Source organism: Labrus mixtus, chromosome 8, assembly GCF_963584025.1.
Source record: "Labrus mixtus chromosome 8, fLabMix1.1, whole genome shotgun sequence".
Taxonomy (NCBI): domain Eukaryota; kingdom Metazoa; phylum Chordata; class Actinopteri; order Labriformes; family Labridae; genus Labrus; species Labrus mixtus.
The window spans coordinates 19,894,905-19,917,750 of NC_083619.1; the positions used below are offsets into that span (position 1 = coordinate 19,894,905).

Consider the following 22,846-nt stretch of genomic DNA (forward strand, 5'->3'; position numbering starts at 1 on the left):
GATATCATTTAGCTACAGGTGATTACGTTCTGCTTTGGTGAAAACAACAACCACTGACTTATGCTTACATCACTCTGGGTGGTAAGGAGAGAATGATTTGGTTAAACCACTTCCTGCAGCTTTCATTTTGAGATTTTGATTAAAAAAAAACAACAATACGTTTCCGGGCCCTAATAGAGACATGGATGGAGTTATTTCTGTCCTTTTTGTTTTTGTAAACAGAATGACAGTGGTGGACATAGGAGGTCACAGTCACTGTTATGTTTCTTATTTTCCAGTATTCCTCCTCTCTTACAATGGCTGTTTTTGTACTTATATTTTGGTTTCAAATTAATTTGTTAATTTCTTCCTATTTAGTGCATTGTCATCAACAAACATCCATCAGCAAGTCACACGCAGTAAAACTCATGAATATCTGTCAGTATAAACCTGGCTCAGCAGAAACAGGGTCGTCCCACTCCTACCTTCGGGCAGAACAGACACATGACTACGGTGTGACCGTCTGACAGCAAGCGTAGACGTTTCTTATCGATCATGTAATCTACACTTTGTGTTGTCACAGTCATCTCGCGGGACAAATCAAAGGTTATCATGGGGAAGACTTTGTGCCTCAGGCTACTCTTTGACATTCCCCAAAGGTTCTTTCTGTGGCTTTGCTTCCCTCCTCTCCAGTCTGCCTGTCCATCCATCAGACAGATCAACAATATGTAGTGCAAACTAAGCTAGCGGATAGCTGCTCTTCTGCTGTACAGAGCGAAGCAGTAAGTCTTTCCAGGATGTTTTAAACCTGCAAGATTTCATTGATTTCTGATAGACTCTATTTTCTGGATGAATGTAGAAGACATTTTTGATTAAGACAGTTACTAGTAGGAAAGTGTTAAAAATAGATTTGAATTCAGACTAACGGCCACTCATACAAAACGCAGTCATCAGTAAATAATCACATTTGCTAAATTTGAACCAGTCAAAGTGTCTGGCAATTATCAACCAGGCTCAAATGATTGTTTAATTTCCTACTTCTTATAATAGTGATGGCAAAGTAACCTCAGCCCTCAGAACACAACACAAACACGATGCAGAATGGAGGAATAATAAAATATGATATTGTTGTCCAGTTTGTACTTGATTAATGTCAATGTAGAAATTCTCTAAGGCTACTCCTGTCCTGACCTTTGATCTATCAAGACAAATCCACCACATACAGACCCCCATCACTGAACAATCTTCAATCTGACCTGGGCAGCAGTTATCAAATGAACGTCTTAAACGGATAATATGTAGATTGTATTACAATGTTTCCATTAAAAAATCTAAACCCATTTTTTTTGTTGAGTACTAATATTACCTCAAATATTTCCAACAGTCAACAAAGCCAGAGAAAATCTTTGGTTTTACAGTAGTAACGGGACGTGTCTTGTCAAGACGGCCGCCATGACGGACGGAATGTATGTCGTTGCCGTGGTAACACCAGGTTGCGTCAAAGACCGCTACGTGAGGAAGTGGGAATTGCTATACTGAAAGCTGCCGTACTGTTGTTGTATGTCCTTCTGTGATAAAGACTTCATGTAAAATAAATTTGGACGCATCGTCGGTAAACATATTCTCTCTCGCTCAGGTCTGCTCTGCCCGTTCGTCTTTACTACGGTCGCACTAAGTTCGTTTTCACCGGGAGGGAGTAGCGGAGAGAATTCCCATGATTCCCCCTCCAACCCCAACGTCATCTTTTGTTCTTGTAGTATTGATTGAGAGCCCCCCGGCTGCGGACACTACATATTGTATCTTTAAATTAATGTGTTAATGATGTTTAAATGCAACATGAAATCCATAGAACAGCTTTGAAAACAGAAGTCTTTTCACTCACTTTAACAACCCTGTCAATATCTGCTCTACTTCCTTTTGCTCGTATGGTTGTTTTGTGTTCTGTTGTTTCATCAGTCAAAGGAAGAGCCACTGACATTTCTCTTTAAGAGTTGAGGATGAATTGCTGAATCCAGTCAGTTGACAAACACTGAAATGTCAGTGTGTTTGGCTGGAGTGGAGTTGAGCGGCTGATTCATTCATGATGAGACTGAAACTCACTCACTGGAAGAAAAAAAAAAAAAAAGGCATGCCATCACTGCTGCACTGGTGCATTATGGGTCATGACTGACTTACAGTATGGATGGATCCTCATATAGATTTGGCCTTTGATGGGTCTATTGTTATATAACAGCCTTGGGCGCCATGTTTCACTGAACTGGAGACATGGAAGTTGTTAAGACATTAAGCATATATATTCTTTTGCAATTAACCCATTGAGAAGATTTCTTTCACAAGGGCAGCAGCACATGTAATGATAAATATTACATAGTCTTTAAAAAATGTGTCACAGTTTGCCTCAAGGGGCTTTAAGATCTGTGCAGCTTACAGCTCACGATATCTTCCATACTTAGGCCCTTGATTTCCTTTAAGACCATAATGTGACATTTTTATATCTGCTGTTTTGTCAGGCCATCAGTGCAAGTATCCATTACCCCAAAATATAATTTTAGATGACAAAAAAAACTTAAAATATACAGATTTAGTGACTTAAAAACTTGTGAATATTTGCAATTAAATATGATAAACAATGAATCAGTTATTAGTTATAATTTCTGATGAATCATCTTTTTGTTGCTTGATTGATTAAGTGATTCTAAAAGTAATTGTTGCACCTTTCTATGCAGACAGAGAACGAGGCAGCCACACTGTTTTACATGTTAAATGTTGGGCTTAGGTTTCAGTATAAGATGAGATTTAATCATTTCCCCCCAGAGTCCATTCTGAAGCCCAGACAGTGGAATATGAGAGGAGGTCATTTTCTTAACTCCTGCACAACATGTTGTATTGTAACCATCATGGCCTGCTTCTTACTGACGTGACCCAGATCCTTCCTAATGACACTGTGTGCTCTGTCTTTGTTACTGGGTTTCCATCCTTTCTCTCCCTCCCCCCCCCCCCTTCTCTCTTCATTTTTTTTTTATTTTTTATCATATTCCTCTTTCATTTGTGCTCCCAGCCAGAGATATAATCTTAAGAGCAGACAGGTCTTGTAGCTGTGAATTATTTCTTTATTTTTAGACCTATGATAGCCTCCAGTATGAAATCTGTAAATAAAGATAACTTTAAAAAAAAAAAAAAAGTGAGATTTTATTCTGCATGCTCTTTATAAAGCGACCTCGTTTTGTCTGCTGTACATGTAGATTTTGCAACTTTTCCTAAAACATTAGTTCACAAATGGTGAACTGAAGCCAAGCTGTGGTTGACTTCTGTCCTTCCCACTGTGCTCTGGTTTGTTTGTGGGAGATGAACTTGCCTACAGCTAGATGTGCTGGAGCACTGAGAGAGCTCTGAGGCTTCATACTATCAAGTGTAGCATGGTTAATGCATTTTTGATAAGGCCGGGAGGGCTCTGGGCCCTGGGCTCGGGAGACGGAGAGTGAGTGAGTGAGAGAGAGAGAGAGAGAGAGAGAGAGAGAGAGGAGTGAAGAAGTGAGACTAGAGCTTTACTGGATGTGATCTTCATCTATTGCCTTTACAGTCAAAATAATTTTTAATGATTTTACTAATACCTTCTTAACTTTCCAGTTACTTTTTCACTTGAAACCCGAGGAAATATGATTTATTTACATAATGTTTATAGGCATATTAACCCATGTTGTTGTTCACTGTTTCCTCCTTAGACACCCCCGGAGTAAAGAGAAACATTAGCATTGATGTGGAGACATGTTTCTGGCCAACAGGCAGATGTATTACTGATATTCACTCCCCATTTAAACTTCCTACTTTCTAACAAGTTAATTCTCAAGCTCTTTTTCCGCTTAATGGTCCTAAAAAGCTCTTAACTTGTTGCTAGCTGTGTGGAGCTTTTTGAATTGGAACAACTAGCAGCTGTTACCTAAAAATACAAATTTGTGCTTGTAGCAAAACAGTATAGTTATAGGCTGAGAAACAGTATTCCAACATGTTGAAAGAAACACATTGATATTTCTTACACAGACTCTTCTATAAGAGGGAAGCTATTGACAGCTACTGCTTAGCTTAGCTTAGCTTAGCAAAGCGACTGAATACGAGGTAAACAGCTAGCCTGGCTCTTTTCAAAACTAGCTAAAGCTCTTAAGCTCACAAAAAAATATATAAGACATTTAGTTAAATCTGTTTACTAACCAAAACTGTGAAAACAACATTTCTGAGTTTTTTTCCGAGACTTTATGTGTTTGTCATTTCTTTTACCTGACTCCAGGAAGTTTCTGTAACTTTCCAAGTGAGAAGTTTAAGCTTCATTTTGACAGGATAGACATTACAGAGTTACACATTTAACGTGCTGTGACATTTTCTTCTGGCCTGATACTGATTTGGATGCCTTTGCTTGAGAATTTGCAGACTTATCTAATACATCTGCATATTGTAAGAACAGTACTGGTTGCTGCTAGCTTTGACAAACTAGAATTTCTGCTGCAGTGCATTGTTGTTATTTGTTATTGTCACATGATATTTTAACTCAAACCAGTAGATTTATTTTGGGCGTGATACATAATGAAAGTCCAATCTCTGCGATGACTTGTGTTTGCTCAGAGGCCAGTAAAACTCCTTTATCCTTCATGTGCCGTTTTATCAAAGAACTAATGATGACATGTAGACTTGGCTGCTGATACAGCTGTGCATCGTCACTGATGATCCTGCCTCCCTTTTCTATATTACTGCACATGGCTACGTTTCATCAATGGAGACGTGCAGTCAAGATAAATATGAACTCTCTTTTTATTCATTTAGAAAGTCCTGTAGAAGTCAATGTCAACGTAATTGTCTTTACATTGTTAACAAAAATAGATAAATGATAACTGGAAAATCTACAAGCAACGTCCGTAATCAATAATGTTCTGCCACTGCATCAACGCAGAATTGTCCAAGTCTGCTTCCCAATGCATTGTGTAGACACATTTCATTATAACACCCCTAGCTGCTAACTCTTCTTAGGTCTGTTCCTACATTTCTTACTTTACATGTTTTTACTCAATTCACCCCATTTTTTTAAAGCTGATTTAAAGACAGATAATTGTGAATGGCCAAAAAGGTGTCTTGACAGTAAGACCAAAAAAAAGGTTTCCACATGAGTAAAATTGGGAGTCTGTTGTCTTCCACATCAGCTGCTAAAGATGCGTATATAAACTAAACAAACACGTTTTTTGCCTGAGGGCTCTGGTTAGAACATCTGCTGGAGAACCACACAGAGCTAAAGACTCAGGATGTAGGGGGGGGGGGGGGGGGGGGGGGGGGGTGTTGATGTAGAGGGGTGTGTAGATGCGAGCAAATGGACAATGACTGTGTGTTTGTGTGCAGCGTAGTGCTGCTGGGAAAGGACGGACTTCTGCTCTGTTTGTATTAAACCTGATTATAAATGATCAATGATGATGTCACTGACGGGAACATCAAGGCCTGCCTAATGCGGTCTCAAATCGTCAGCTTGTTATTACACATGCTCAGCTCTCTGATGTTAAATGGATAGAAGTGCAGTGTTTGGAGGAGGGGGCCCTGAATTACACTACTGTATTACTTTAAACAAGCCGTCTTTAGTGTCCCACTCCTCATCCTTCATTTGGAGACATGTACTTCGGAAGGGACCGGCATTGAAGTGTGTCAATGTGCTTTCCATCTACTGTGGTGCTTGAGCATCACACTGGACTTTTTAAACTGGGACTTTTTTTTTATTTTTTATTTTATTTTTTTTTACCTTTTGGAGGTAATTAATAATCAGTATTCAAAAAGGGCTACATTTGGATGGTGAGTTGCTGGGGACTTCGTATGTCGACTTACAGTTACAGACCTCGCTAGTCGGTTAAACATATTATTAATATTTGTATATGTAGGCCGTGGTTGCCAGGCAAATGTTATCCCCAAATTGCAACGCAGACAGCTGGGACTGTAGCCACATAGACTGACATGCTCTACCTGTTCTAAAACCAGGATGTAAACAAGCACAGTGAACAGATAGCGTCTCATAGGAGCAACGTATGTGTTGGCTTTCTCAGATTAAACTTTCATATCTACCGGAACAGCTGTAGCCACATTTAGCACAGGCATGTGCCAGTCTTCAGTCCTCCCTCACTGGCGGCGCTAGCACTACTAACGTTAGCCAGACTCGGCAAAGCAAATGACATCGTTACTCGATTGAACTTGAAATATGTGCAGAAGATGAAATTATTTTTGAATGAAGAGACTTTAAAGCAAAATTGGACTTTAATCTTTGGCTCTCGGAAATAGTGATAGACCTTTTCATTATTTTCAGACATTTTTATGATCCATCAATAAAATAATAAAAGATAACATTTCAAAAATGAAAATGATCGCTTGACTGATCACGGCGTAGAATTCTATTTGAAATAATTGATGTTCTTTTATGTTCCTGTCTTTATGGAGAATGGCTTCCTTTTTTCAGTCAGATTCGCTTGTTTTAAAACGAGAGGCGAAACAGATGGGCACAGTGAAAGCAGTCTGTGAAGAGAAAAACAGACAAACTTCTGAGCACTGTGACTCAAACTTTGGAACTTTTCATGTGCACTTAAAAGATTCCTCGACCTCACTGACATTTACTGAATCTGAGCTCTGCATGCAGACCGACTCGGGACTGAACTTGAGGAACAAAAGGTTGCCGGATAAAATTCCCTCGGCTTGTTTTTTACCCTGCAGATACTGTTGCGTTAGCTGATCTCAGTCCACTAATGTTCCTGTGGAGCTGACCAGTGGAGGATAAAAATGTCTCCAGAGCAGCACTTAAGGCTCTAACTTTAAGTTTAAAAATGTCTGACCACTGAAACACACACAAGGATCATTTCTATTTATTGCTGCACATAAAGACTCTGCATTGTGGCAAACAATTCACAGCAATTGTTGATGGTTAAAATAGTTCATATGACTGCATACAAGTTTTTTTTTTTCCTCAGTTGTCTCTCAAATGAAAAGCCCCAGCTCAGTCACGGACCAGCTCTCCTTTCAGCATATGTTCGGCCTGCACTCGATGAATTATGCACCCTCGCAAATTACCAGTCTGGCCACCCGTCTGGCAACCGATTAAAATTTTAACATACAGATGTTGTAGGCATTCTGCAAGCTTTAGTTGGCACTTTAACAGAATGTACATTTTGATATGAGTGTGTGTGTGTGTGTGTGTGTGTGTGTGTGTGTGCAGCATCCATTACATTTATCTGACAAGAGCAGAAATTATGAAACAAGTGCAGTATCTTAATGAGTGTCTTTTAGTGTTTCATCTCCCCCCTATATGCTCCAGCTTCAGGCCTTGTTTGACTGACTGCACTTAGCGACGGGCTTGGTTTGAGCATTGGCCAATTCATTTGCACACACATTCACGCACACACACACACACACACACACACACACACTGTCACTGTACATGTGTTATCCTTCCATCTTACAGTCTTGTTCTTGTATATCTGCTGTAGTGTTTCAGTGCTTAAAGGAACATTCAGTTCTTCTTAGGTCAGGAACTCAGATACTGTACGCTGTTGTTTGGCTCTGTCTGAGTCACATCTGTAATTTTGTGTACATGACCAATTCTCGAGCAAAGCCAGAACCACAGTACTACAACTAAGCCCTTGCACTGTTAATTAAAATGTAAATTTACAAAGCTGCACCTTAAAGGATAAACGTGGCTACGAAATTAAAAAGTTTAACAATCAGAAGAGCGTGTTTTATTCTTAAAGCAACCGTTACAACTTTTTAGATTCACGAGGAAAGAAGCTATTTAGCACATACTCATCTTTTTCTTCTTTCAGTCGTGCATTCTAATGAGAGGCGTTTACATTATATGAATATATCAATATTTATATTTGGCATTTGTATTTGATCATATTTACATGTATTAACACATGACATAAAAGCTTAAGATGCAACATTTCAACATAAATATAGCAAAATATATAATGGGCTAATGAATTCCTAAGAAGTAGAGTGAAGTCAAACTCCCTCTGGGTTTGTTGTTCTGAGCCCTGTGTTCACTCTGGAGGGATGGTGCTTCCCTCAGCTTGTTTATGCATGTCATTTAGGTTGTGTGTGTGTTTGAACCCCTCCCTTCCTAACATTTCACAGTGAGCCTTTAAGGAGACCCAGTGTTTTTCCCCCTTAAGCTTAAGATATCTCAAAAGTGAAAGTGAACTTTTTGATTGACCATTCTCATTGTTCCACCAGACAATGATAAAAACAGTTAGTCTCTATTTAAATTGAAACAGGTCATCTGATGTCATCACAGCTGGGGATGTGTGCGTGATTAGCTGCTTCATCAAATACATTCGGCACCCTGGCTGTTCGGCACCGGAAGTCAGTTCGACTAATTATTAATATTAGATAAATTCTGGCCTGCTGTGCCGGTGAAAGGTTATGTTTTAATTTAACACAGCTGTCCTCTACGAGCCAGGGCTGTAGCTCCAAATAATTGCTACTGCCGTAATGCTCCACTACCCAGATGCAAACAAGCACAGTCAACATATAGCCTTTCATAGAAGAATGGGATTACGTCGATCTAGAAAATGGAGATAAAGTTGTATTCAGGCTGTCAGGTTAAACTGGCATATAACCACTCGACCCAAGCAATGCGTAACGACATTGAACCTGCAGCGAGGAGAACAGGCTAGCAATGCTAATGTTAGCCAAAATCAGTTAACCAATTCTGCATTGTTTCCTTGCTGAGCTGAGATCCTGCAGTTTGGCAGTGTTAGATACATTGTGCTCAATTTTGACTGTTTCCTGACTGTTTTCTGTTACAGGTGACAAACACATTGCAGTAGAGAGAGAGAGAGAGAGAGAGATTGCTTCCTGTCAAAGATGATTCCAACAAACCAGAAAAGTTGTCATTTCTTTGACAACACATTTCAAAGAACGAATACTAAACTGCACATGTTAAGTGTCAGTAGTACCCAGGTGAGACGGGGGGAAAAGTTCCTGGCACTTACAAATGTGTCTGTCAATGCATTTCCCCTTCTGACTGCAGTATTGGGATTGTTGTATAAGTGTCGGATGGATTTAGCATTGAACTGCACTTTACATATGTTTGAATCTGTGTATGTAAAAGTCAAAAAGGACAAGTAGGTGTTTTGATTTTGAGTTCACAGAGATGATTTGACTTTGACAGTTTTTCAAGAATTGAAAAGAACACACTTGAAAGAAAACATAAACACGTGTGATGTGCAAATCATTTGTTTCCATCTTTGAGTTATCTTTCAACGCAGGTGTGAATGCACATATTCGTCATAGCTGTTGAAAATGGTAATTAAAGGTGTTGCATGGATGTAACGCACCTCTTGATCCCACCAGCTCACTGTGACTACATCATCTCTCACAATCCCTCCCTCGCCGTATTATAATTAATCCCCAGCCCGTTGAACAATGAGTTAGCACGGTTGTTAACCTCTGTGAGGGAAGCTGCACTTTCCGCAGCTTTACCCTGAGATTAGTGAGGCCTGCGCTGGGGGAACACTGAAATCCTCACAAATGACAAAGACTGGCCTCATGGGGACACGTGTCTGTTTCAAATTTGAAGAAACTAGAATGCTTGATTGTGTTCTTGACTTTGTGAAGTTATACCTTCTACACTACTCTACAACTCTTTCACCACTATGTTATTGTGCTATATTGTAATCTGCCTCTGATTTTCCTTTTTTTTTTTTTTTTTTTTCCCCGTTCAGAAACAGCTGCTAACTAAACGCTGATGGAAACAGGCAGCTGTAAACCGCTACACATATTTCCAGCATTTCTCTTGTGGTTTCCTTGGCAGACATGATATGATAGGGGGCTGTTATGAAATTTATTGCTGTTGTTAAAGAGGGAGTTACAGTGATCCTTGAATGAACTGGTTACATAAAAGGCTCTGTTTCTCTCTCTGTCACAGAGGCCATCTCTCTCTCTCTCTCTCTCTCTCTCTCTCTCTCTCTCTCTCTCTCGCTTTTCTTTCCTCCCTCCTTTGGTCATTCTCTCCATCTCTTAAAAGCTTCAGAGATTTCATAGACTCCTTCCTGACTCTGTTATATCTCCCTGGGTGACATTTGCATACTAAGTTGAGAGTGAACACTCTGCACCGCCTTGGATGCAATCCCTGAGAGACGTCCCGGAGAGAGACGGAACTTTAAGGGACACGGAAGAAAGTGGACGAGTTAAAGACAGCGATTTCTTTCAAGCTGTTTTTGCCGTCTTTTATTGTGGTTTGCTGAACTTTTGTGACTGCTGGAATTGTTGTGTTTGAAAGAAGAGGAAAGGTCTGACAAACAAAATGTCAGCAAATACGAAAGCAGAGAAGAAGAAGTTGATTTAAGCTTTTTGGACAAGGCCAGCTGAAGCTATTTCGGGGCCCTGGGGTAGATTAGACCCCCTTAACACCCTTCCTATACAAGTAGTACCCAACTCGTAGTGAAAGGTAATAGTTGAACATGCCTCCATGGTAAACCACAAAATATCACACAATTATATCCACTTAAAGGTAAAGCAGCATTTTTTCTGTTTTCGTTAGGACATCTTTTTTTTTTTTTCTCGGGGGCTACCTTGGGGCGGTTTCCATGGCATCATCCCCTTGGCGAGCTTTTTGACAACCAAAAACAAACAAACTACTTTGATGCTGTTTGGTGCATTCTGGTAACCTTGATGACAAATTAAAAGTACACGTATTAGTCATCATTGAAAATCTGAAATATATATATATACTCGTATACGTGTTTGCTGTAGAACTTCTAAGTGAAAAGACAAAATGAAATGTGGAAACGTTATTGTAATGTTAAAATAGAAACACACATCTTCAGATATACAGTTCAGGCAGTGTGGTGCTGCACTGTCCATCTCTTCAGTCTTTCCTCGTCCGTCCGTCTGGACACAAAAGTATGCTGTAGGATCAGAAATAGAGACACCCTCACTTTCTAAGACACACTAGAGGCTTACATTCATCATTCATCCACCTTTTAATCATTCAGAATAGAACACATTGCCTTTTAACCCTGAATGCATTTGGGTGCCTTTTTGTACCCCACAAATGGAGAGTGCTAACATTTTGTTCATACATTGATCTTCGACGATTCCTCTGCGTCTGGTCGTCTTGACCAAAGTAAGTTCTCCATCATCATCTGGATTTCTTTCTTCTATATTTACACTGCGGTTCGTTCAGCAGTGCCACAAACACCTGTTGGACACCGAGGGAAACCCCACTCACCCTTGGGCTCTGTAGTTGAAGCAGAAAATAAGGCGGGACTCCTCTGTCTGTCTTACTGATTATCTGTCTGACTGCCTCCCTCTCTCCCCACATGCTTGGGGAAAAAAAAGAAAAATCACCCCTGATACATTACAGACCAGCCTGTTCAGCCGCTGAAGAGCAGCACTGCTGGGAAATAAATCCTGACCTGCACAAGCATTATGCTGCCGCTGGCGTGCGGTGTCAGGGTCCTTCGGTCAGCAGAAATCTATCTCATTAAGCAGCAAGATGCACACACATCTACAAGCACGCCATTCATTCTCCAGTAAAACACACACACGCACACACCATTGAGCCTCAGTCTTGGCAGTCTTGGCTTTGGCTGCCCGCAGACAAAAGACCGGCATGGCAAGAGGTAGACAACTTTCTGAACAGACAGCAGCCATCAGCGCGGTTAACAAACACGCGTTTCAATTTGCTTCTTTTTGCGTCCGCCTGCCCCGAGACACAACAGAGACACAACAGAGACACTCACCTAATCAGTCCAGAACTGATCTGACTTCATGCATCATTTACCCTCACTGAGGTTTGATGTCACTGAATTGTTTAAACAATAATAGGACGGGGTACATTATGTACATTTCTGTACTTCAAGAAATATTAGTTTAACTCAATATGTTATCAAGATTAACAAAACATCACCAGGTGTTTGTGGCTATCCAGCTTTTAACAGGTGACCCGTATGACTGGATTTGTGAGGGTTTTGTTTTGTTGAGTTGTGGAATTTATCTATTAAAAACTATTTCGTGCAATGTTCAAACCCAGAGAAACATGTGATTTCTCTTTAGGTAACCTTGCATTTAATTGAGTCCCATCTTCTGGTGACGCCAAATTGATGCACCAAAGAAAGAGGAGGGAAGGGAAGGTGGGGTCAGTTTCTTCAGAAGGACAACAAAGGAGCACTGGTGGCGCAGTGGTTAGTGCGCGCACCCCATGTATGGAGGCTGTAGTCCTCAAAGCACCCAGGTTCAAATCCATTCTGTTCCTCCTTTCCCCCCATGTCATTCCCTACTCTCTCTCCCTGATTTCCGACTCTATCCACTGTCCTATCTCTCCATTAAAGGCACAAAAAGCCCAAAAAATAAACCTTAGAAAGACATCAAAATGAATTAATGGGAACAAACATGAAGAAACGTTTGTAAATGTAAATACCTGGTAGGGCTGGTGAATTAATCTAGTTTCAGTTTCAATTGTGATTTTGTCTTCCGACGATCATGAAAACTTTTTATTGCAAATGTTGGTAATCGACCAATTTGTTACCCAACTTTATTGAAGACATTTTTCTAAAACAATCGGCCATCTAGTATGTTTAAGAGTATCAGATATGTTTACACAAAAAGACCAGAAAAAGCAGATTGGGATTTTTTTTTTGCACAACTTTACCAAACACCAAGGTGCATGACGAGTTTTTGACCGACACAAAAAGACCAGACATTAGGTGTCAAAACACAAGCGGCTTGAAGTTAAATAGAGACGAAAGCTTCTGGCTGATGGAACGGCCACGTTGCAGAAATTCACATTTTTGTCATCGTCTAATGTCGGCAAAGTTTGAGAGATTTGGTGCCATTGAAGGAAATCTGATCTATGCCCATACCTCATCAAACAATCAATGTGTAATTTCCTGCAATCAACACTTAGCTCTCCGCCTTTTTTTCATCCGACTGTTTCTTTTCATCAGAAACACTCGTGGCGGTTTGTGTCTCGTATTGTCGACTTCAACCTCAAATGCTTCTTCTTCTTCTTCTTTCATTGATTGGAACGCCATAAAACTACAATAAGCGTAGCCTGTGGGAAATCTCTAAGTGCCCCTTCCTTCTCTCCTTTGCTCGTATGTTTGCTGCATTGTGTATTCCCTGCTGACCGCTCGTTCCATCATAAACGCTTTTTAAACCACTTGACTGGAAAATTGACTCGCTATGTCAATTCAGCTGCGCAGCCCGAGTCAAAGCTTTTTGTTTGCCTGTTGATGCTTTTGTTGTTGATTCTGTTTCTGTCAGATTCTCCCGGGTATTTCTCGTTCTGCCCAGAGTGAACTTCTACATATATTTAGTCGCTGTTTCAACCAGGCATAACGAATAATAACAGGGTCACGGATTTCTCTTAAATTTCCAGGGAAAGATCAATAAAGTTGTGTTTGGTTTTATTGATGACTCTTCACCTGCGTTGGTTTAAGTAAACAGCTTAAAACATTCACAAAACGCCCGTCCTTTTTAGGTCAGCATGTGATGAATGAATGTCATTAAGTAGCTTTCTCTTTCATTTTCCTTCAGGTGCCTGAGACTTTCTTGGTTCAAGACTACCAGCAAAGAGATTATCAACCAACAAACGCAGCCGGTCTGTCTGACCTGGTGACATACTAAGAGGACGCCGGGACTGAAACGCCAGCTGACCCTCACTGATGAATGTCTGTCTATGGGCAGCCTCCAGTTGTGCTCCGTCACTTGCACCATGTATTAATTGGAGGCTTTGAGTGTCAGTCTTTGGACTAACAGGACTGGCTTCTAACGCTGGGATTCGACATGACTGCAGAAGAATCTTTACTCAGAGAATAATTCATCATACCTGAAATCTGGGCCTTTTTTTTTTTTGGTTTTCATGAACTTATCATCAGTACTTTTTTGCAGTTTCTATACTTAAACAATTTCCTTGATTGATGTTAACATCACAAATAGATTAGGGCTAGGGCTAGGTACTTTTGTCATGCTGGGAATCTGGGGAGGCGCCAGAAACAAGCAAAAAACTCCGACATTTGCTGACTGTGTAGCCTCCCTGTCCACATCAATGAGCCTATGATCTTTGCAGAAGTCAGATAGTCGCTCTCTCATCGAACCGTATGTCCTTATCAGAGATCTAACAGTACCTATCAAATGGCCGTCAGGGTGAGCGCATGCCTGTAGCTGCGCCAGCGTCGTCGTGGCTGGCCGTCGCCGGACGGTCCTCTACCTCGGCCATGACCCGGCTGATGTTGGGCCGGACTCTGGAGCGCATCTGTAAAGGCGTCCTGCTGCTCTGCCTGCTCCACTTCCTCATCATGATGATCCTGTACTTCGACGTGTACACCCAGCGCTTCGACCTCTTCAGCCGCTTCAACAACGGCCGCAACGGATCCAGGAATAACATCAGCGGAGCAGCGGGAAACGGACATCACTTTTACTTTTACAACCTTTCCAGGCCCAACGCTACCTTAGCTAGCTACCTGGCCACCGGGGAGCAGCTGGTGCCGAGCGCGCAGCCGGAGACGAACCAGACGCCTTCGCCCAAACCGCTGCCACCCTGCCCTGAGATCCCACCCGGCCTTGGTGAGTGATGATGTTAAAGCTTGATCGTGTACTTTCACCACCATCTCCAGGTGCCATCATGACTCAGTGTTTGATTTCTTGATCCTTCTAGATCAGTAAAATGTCGACGTTGTGAATATAGAAGTATTTGAAAAGGAACATTTAATTTCAAGATTCAATTTATTGTCGCTTCCATAAAATACTCTCAGCATAACATGGGAGTGAAATGTCATTTTCCTTAAATCAGGCACACTTAAAAGCAGAGACACATAAAACCAGGACACCCATTCCTTCCCATTCTTTCTGACAAAAATGTTAAGTGATTGGTTGATACATTAGCTGTCTGGAGTCACAGCTTTGATGCGACTTACTGAAAGCTGTACATATTTCTGGTGTAGACAGCTCTGCTATCCTCTTGTTACTTTAATGTTAACATCCTAGAGAGCATCAACAAGGACTCCTAAGACTTGTAAGCACATGTGTTATGTTAGCTGATGAGGCCTCCTCCCTGGTAATGAGACGTGTGGACGTCGTGTTGCTGACTTCATCTTCTCTGTCCCTGCCTTGTACCCTTCACACTTACACTGGCCAGTCAACAGTGTGCAGACATCAGGCCTGTGTCTTGTTGAAGCGCTAATGGTGTGAGCAGATGTGAGGCTTCTCTGCTCTTTCTTTTTTACCGTCATTGATTAGGGAAAGTGAATATCAGACTCTGCTTAAATGAGTTGTGATGCATTGGATTGGTTTTCCCATTGAAATATGTTTCGGCTCTTCTTTCATAAAAATAAAAACAAAAAAAAAACACGGCAGCGATCATGCCTCTAATCTGTGCTGATTCAAAGCTCATTCAAGCTTTTAAAAGTCATTTTTGATCTCCACAAGTTACTCTTCTATTTCAATCCCTTTCTATCGTGCCTTAATCCCCTTCGCCGACGCCCTATTTGCTTAATTGTTTACCCACTTTGCTTGTTGTATTTGTTGTTCTGATTGGAATGTACTGTACACCTGATAACGGAGGATTTGCGTGTCATCGATTAGTGTAATGAGTAGGTGAGACCTTGATCTGAGCCGCTAACTGGAGGTTCCTATTTTATATTCTGTAAATAGATGCATCTCCAGTCTTACTCCAATTAGTGGGAGAGCAAATGTAGCCATCATTTAGTTTTTTGTTTTTTTTCCAGGTCGGCCTGCAACATAAAATAGATTTAACCTCAACGATTTACACTGTGGTGTTTCAACCTTATAGACTCGCGGAGGAGCTATTAGCAGAGATTCATGCAGTCAGACACGTAAGCACAAGTCTGCAGAAACACACTCGACTGAACAGGTACAGACCACGGGCTTTAATTCCATTACTGTCTTTAGTTCAGTCACCTCTTAAACAAACACAGAAGCTGGACCACCAAAATGGAGCAGGGAGGGAGCTTATCTCTGAACTGTAGATGTTTCTGAGGTCTGTGTTACATTCTGAAGTTGAAGTGACTCATGGCTACTTGTTTTGCCTTCAAAGTTAAGTCATGTAGTGTTTTTTTTAGAATTAGTTGTAATCTGTATTACCTGCAGGAGCCCTTACTTTGCTCCAAAAAAAATGAAGTGAAGAAAAAAATAGTAAAATGTGGTTGATTACGGCGACATTTAGCTCGAAATGAAGCGCCTAGATGGACTTAATTCCCATTCCTTTTAGTGTTTTCATAACTACATCCATACATTCTCACTTTACATACATATGACATATTATTTTCCTTCATCTGCATACGTGCTCTAATTAACGTGCAGTGGCCGTACACACACAAAAACACACAGAAACACCATGTTGGTGACGTGTTCACATTTGGTCTTACATTTTATGGAAAAGCTGCATAACAATACTTCACATGTTTAGGACCGTTATACACACACACTTAAGTACAGAATCACACACACACACACAAACGACACACTTGTTTCCTTCAACCCATCAAATCAGCGGTTGATTGAGTCACACTAAGCAGGGGTTAACTGAATCTATAATGACATAGTGAAAACACACACACACACACACACACACACACACACACACACACACACACACACGCACACACACAAAACAATAGTGCTCAGAAAGGATGTTAGCCTGTTAATAATCCAGGATCATGAATCTATCTGATCCTGATGCCAGTGAGGCCAAACAAACCTGCAGTAGTAAAGTATTTGCCCTTTAGCCCAGAATTAGATGAGTGAATCCCTTACATTATCTGTGTGTGTTAAATATAAGGCTATAGGATGAGGAGCCAGTTAGATTAAGATGAAGAGCACAACTTGTAATATTTTTATATTTTTTGATATCGATGTTCCTATCTTATTCTGGACAAGATGTTCCCAAACATCAACCATCCCTTTAAGTTCATAAAAAAGTAAAAACTTTGCCTACCCCCCCCCCCCAGTGAACTCGTTCCCCAGAGTTTTAAGTTAGCCGGCCTCACCCCGAGCTACCAAACTACTGTGTTGCATCAGATGTCATAATCCGACAGCCGACAGTCAAGAGATGACAGGAAGTGAGATGAGAGAGGAGTTTGGGAAAGACATGAAGCAAATGTCTTTTTAGCTGGATGCAACCAGAGACTTTTGGGTTCATGCACGGTATCTTCATAGCCTGCTGGATCCCCAGGAAGCGTGCACTTTGCCCCTTTTCTGTAGTTTCGTTCTTAAATTGTCCATGCAGTAATCAACTGTAAGAGGATGCCTCATGTTTGATCAGGCACAGCTCCGGCTCTCTAAAAACAGAGTTCCCTCGACGTAGATGCGCTGATGCTTAAAGAGTAATGGCAAACAAATGTTCCGTCCACTTTCTTTCTTTCTTTCTTTCTGTCTTGAGTTCATTAAATAAAGGAGTTGTTCTCCCTCGTATTCAGTATATAAACGCTGTCGTTGATATAATATCCGATTTATGTCCCTTTGTCAGCTAACACTCTGCAGCACTTTGTTGATGAAATGGAAATATGTTTCTTATTTTCCTCCACCTGTTCCATCTGTAAATGAGCTTTGTAAACTTAATCCCTCGCCGGCGCTGCTCTGGCACTGTCAACATTTTCTTCTCTCTTTTATTATTACGTTTTTTAACTGATTGCTTTCCCCGTTTGATAATGAGGTCTGTAACGTGCTCTGAAACGGCGAGGGGTAGATAAAGCTGTCAGCCTGATTTGTCTGAAGCCGAGGCTCGCTGATTCCATTATTTGGCCTGGAATTGGGCTGTCACTGAATCTGGATTTGGCATTCATACCGGGCACAGGTGTACTCTTGTAGCTTATCTCTGCCTTTTCTCCGTGATGGAGTGGCTGCCTGGAGGCTGTAATGAGCAGGAAGGCGGAGAAAGACTGAGCGAGTCTGTTTTTCATTCGCAGGTGCATAAAAGAGAGAGAGAGAGAGCGATAGAGAGAGAGCGATAGAGAGAGAGCTCTAATAGGATGGTATTGTGATGGTTGGTATGAAGTGAGACGGACAGAGAGGCGGGATGGAGCGAGGGACGGCGCAGCAGATGGAGAGGTGAGGGGTTGTGAGGGGGAAAAAAAGGGGGAAAGACCTTGGATAGAGGTAGACACACACACATTGACAGAAAAAGAGAGAGAGAGAGAAGAGAGAGAGAGAGACATACAAACAAGCCCTTGGCTGTCCCAGAACACCAGCTGACAGGTGCAGCTTGTATGAGCGGCCAGCATCCACAGTTTATATCCTGGCTGCTGCGTGTGTGTGTGCGTGTGCGTGTGCGTGTGTGTGTGTGTGTGTGCGAGCCGGCATGTTGGATATGTAAATAGGCCGTTCATCAAAAAGATAACCTTGGCATTGAGAAGTTTTGCCCAAAGACATTTTTACCCTTTAAAAAAACAGTTATTGTCAGATAGGAGGAAACAAAATGTTCCGTTTGCTTCCGTGTTTATGGATTACTTTTATTCCTGTTTGTTTGTTTATTAAGATCCCCATTAGCCTCTGTGTTAAGGAGCTCCTCTTCCTTCATTGACACGATTTCATGAGTTAGATCACATAAAAACACATCCATGACGTTCATACTCACAGTACAATTAAACATATAATCATATAACCAGTACAACACAACAAACACAAACCTACAAAAGGCTAATTTACTAAGTCTAATACAGCCTGTCCCAAACACAAGAGGGAAGGGAGGGAGTAGCAGAGAGAACCCCCATGATTCCCCACTAGCCTCAACATCATCTTTTGTTATTGTTTTGATTGAGAGCCCCCTGGCGGCAGATTTTACATACGGTGCGTTTAACAGATAGTAAAATATCATCTGATATTATGTACATGACTTACTAATCACATAAATGGTTGAGTCATGGTAAATCATCATTTATTGTGATATTTATTTTATTGTTGTGATTGGTGGAGGTTCTTTCACGGCCCACCTGCAGTACCCATATGACCCAACAGGGGGCCATGGCCAACACTTTGGGAAGCACTGGTCTAATTGTTGCATCATCCAATCATCTTTTCAGAATTTCAGTTTTTGATGCATTAACAAATCATTCCTGACTTCTTTCTATTTCTTGACGCATGTAAACATGAACTTCTGGAGCTATAGCTGCAGATACATTACACCTTCTTTTGGTTTTCATGATGCCATTCATCACTTTCATTTCACTTATTTGGTTGAACTTTCTTTGTGTTCTTCATTCAGTGACTCCGCTCGTGTTTGAAAACTGATGTGGGATCAGACACAAATTAAAAGCAGGTGTAGCATGTCTTCCACGCTGATCGGGGATGAGAGCTTTAATATGTTCACTTCTCATTTGTGATTTTCTAATAAGCAATTTTCTGCTTGTAGCCATGAATTCTCAGACATCCACATGTGTGTGTGTGTGTTTGAATTCTTCTCAAGCCTGAACCTTATTATGTATTCATGCTATTAATCACTGCTTCCTACACACACACTACAAAAATACACTTGAGCAAACACACACACACACACACACACACACACACCTCACTGGGAGGTTGAAAGCTATTTTCCAGGCCTTGTTTTAATTGGATGCTCTACAGGGGTTTTCCCAATCAAATGTGATTAGTAAGAATGAACTGTCTTCTTACTAAACTAGGGATGCTAGACACTGAGCAGGATGCACCTGAGCTCAATGCAAAAAAAAAAAAGAGCAGGGATATTATTATGTCTAAATAATAACAAATAATTATGTGCAAATATTCAAGGTAAAAATCTACAAAGTCTGCATTTCATGCTCTCTCTTCTGTATTTACATGCTGTTACTTAACTATTTCCCCACAGTTACTGTTTAATTACTGCTAGGTGCTACACAGATGTCCTCTAAGCTGTCTAGAAAGCTGCTTTAAGACTTCATTCAAGAATAGTATTGCTATATTGAACAGTTCTGATGTGGTTTAATCCGTGACTGAAGCTTTAATGAGGGCAGGAGGTCTGTAAACATTTTATTTAAAAAAAAATGTATCTTCTTGTCAGATACCTAAAATGTGACTGTGAGTTGTGAATGCAAACAAACAATTCCTGGAGCAGTTTGAGGGCACGAGGAAACAGCAGGGTTGAATAACTAAGACATCATTTAAACTACAGCGAGAATAGAATTTATTTGTCAAGTAAAACATGTGAACATTCTTAGACAACATGCACACCTTCCATCCTATCTGAGAGCACATGCATTTGTACATTTCTCACTTTTCCACAGCGTTGTCGTCGTGTTTTATTCATAGCCGGAGAGCAACGTGAAAGGAACGACAAATCTCTCGTAGCCGTGAACTTTACACGTGTGTCGCCCTGAGGAGGAAAAAGCATCAGGAGAGCTTGTACCATTTTAACATTTCAGCCTCCCTCCGGGCCAAATGTAAGAAAAAAAAAAAAAAACCTGTTAATGCCTCTTTTCGAGCCGGGTGATATTCGGGGAGGCCGGCCCCCCCTCCTCAGAACCTTCACCTTCCCAAAACTCGGTGAACGGTGAATTTGTGGCACAGCATGTTTTATGACCTTTCTCCTTTTTTAAAAAGTTTTTAATAAAGGGGTTTAAAAGCAGCGCTGTGTTTGTTTAGAAGAATGTTCTGCGTTAGATCTGTCAGTGGAGTTCAAGGCACACAGGTTATATTTTTATTAGACTTTAAAAACTTGAAATACTTCAAATCTGATTGAACCAAAAGTAAAAAAAAAACAGCTTGACGATAGACAACGGATTGTTTGCTTTGAAGCCACCATATGTAATTACAGATGGGCAATTAAAACAAGTCGGTGATTGATTTTTAAAAAAAGAGTTTTCATCTAAAATTCAGAAGAAGGTAACTCTGACAGGTGAGTCTGAAAATGTAATGGTGTGCGGATGAATGACCGCAGTTTTGAATTAACCTTCCGGACGGCGCCCCATTGAATCGTTATTTTGAAAGAGATCAGGATACAGGACGGCAACAAGCAGTTAGTTATGAACGCTGATGCGCTGATACTCATTGTGTATTACAAGCACTGTGTGGATGACACAAGTTACGTAACATTGTATTGCACCTTTATTTAATATTTCTCTTCTCTGGTGTCACAAAGGGGCTGTCAAGACAGAATTGATTACGAGCAGCGTGATTTAAGACTCCAGCTCATATAAGGGGATAAAATAAACTGACCTGAGTCCACGATAACTCTTCATGTTAAAGCAGGAAGAAGTGGAGAATTCACAACGGTGTGAATTGAGCTACGGACAGTCAGTCTTTCTCGCAGAAGAGATCAATCTCCTGTCACAGAAGGCCGTGGATCAGGAAGCAGAGCATGTCATCCACTGACCTCAGGTAGTGGTTTAACTCCTGTCCACATCTGGATTCAAATTAGCTCGACACTGAAACCCAGATGGTTGGTTGGCATCTTACATCAAAGCTCACTGCTAACGGTGTGTGTGTGTGTGTGTGTGTGTGTGTGTGTGTGTGTGTGTGTGTGTGTGTGTGTGTGTGTGTGTGTGTGTGTGTGTGTGTGTGTGTGTGTGTGTGTGTGTGTGTGTGTGTGTGTGTGTGTGTGTGTGTGTGTGTGTGTGTGTGTGTGTGTGTGTGTGTGTGTGTGTGTGTGTGTGTGTGTGTGTGTGTGTGTGTGTGTGTGTGTGTCATCTGTAACGATCAGATAAAAGGACAAACAATATGCAGTTCCTATAACAGGTATGCATTTTTAACCATTTCCATACTGTAGTCTACATACACATATACTCACATGCACAACAACACAAGAACATTTTATGTTGCCGAGGTATGTGCACACGAGTTAAACATATAAACATACAGCATACGCCATTATTATATATTCCTTTACTGATCTAGTGACCTTCTGCTCATTCATCATCTCTACTGATATAAAATAATATTATCAATTCCTCCAAGAGCTTTGTTCAAATATAATCATTCTCTGGATCAAGTAATGCCAACAACGTCACTCACTCACTGATATAATGCAGATATGAAAATAAGAAAGACAATCAGCCAAATATTGACCCCGAGTAAAGTAGCCAAACCTTCCTGCCTTGTGCCCGTGTTTCCTCACGTGTGTTTCCTGTTTATTGGCAAGAAACAGCCAGGTGAGAAAGCAAAAGAGAGCAGGTTTTTTTCCCCTCCACTGTTTTCAATCAAGCCAGTAAACAAGGTAATTCCCTTCACAAACACATTGCTGTACACGCCCACACAGCGAGGAAGCCGACGCAGTCGCGACCGCCAAGGCAAAGGGCTCCTGACATCATAATGGCTGCCATAACTTCATTAAAATGGCCTTGCTCCCTCTCCTTAGCGTTCCCATCCTTTAAGAGGGAGAGTTCTGCTGTGTGTGTAAGTTTCCATCCACGTCTGGAGGCATAATTTCCATTTTTCTTTGTGGCCAATTATCTTGTCTTTTCATGAAACTGTGTGGATATTTTGGTTCTTGCCTTTTATTCTTTTAATAACTGAATGAAAACAGGCGTCTTTGCTGTCAGTGAAAAAGGAGCCGAGGTTTCTGCACTGAAAAAGGTGAGACAACATGTCCTTGACCGTCTCACTTTCCCCGCCCGGGTGGCTGTGTTATTTAACAGTTCTACTGTATCATCTGTCCCAGCAGCCTCTCCATGTGTCCGTCAGGAGTCCGAATTAGACCTCCACAAACACGCTGTGCTTTCAGGAAATGCGATACGAGGCTAGAATGGACACCTTCAGGGCTCGTTTAGGAGTTGGTTATAGTCTGAGCTCAAGAGTGTGTGTCGGCATAGACAACGGAGCTGGTGTCTGAGTGTGTGGAGGAGGCTGTGTCCAATGCATTGGCCGCACATCATGTCCTGTGTGTGCCGCTAGACTGTCCTCC

At 41.2% G+C, this 22,846-nt stretch overlaps 1 protein-coding gene across 1 annotated transcript in view; it reads left to right on the forward strand.

Moving 5' to 3' along the window:
* The first annotated feature begins 13,534 nt into the window (after positions 1–13,534).
* b4galt2 (UDP-Gal:betaGlcNAc beta 1,4- galactosyltransferase, polypeptide 2) overlaps positions 13,535–22,846 on the forward strand; it is a 143,920-nt gene continuing 134,608 nt past the window's right edge. Inside the window, exon 1 of the mRNA XM_061045029.1 lies at positions 13,535–14,559. Within this exon, the coding sequence (XP_060901012.1) occupies positions 14,148–14,559 (412 nt within the window). The 5' untranslated portion in view covers positions 13,535–14,147. The remainder of the gene's footprint in view (positions 14,560–22,846) is intronic.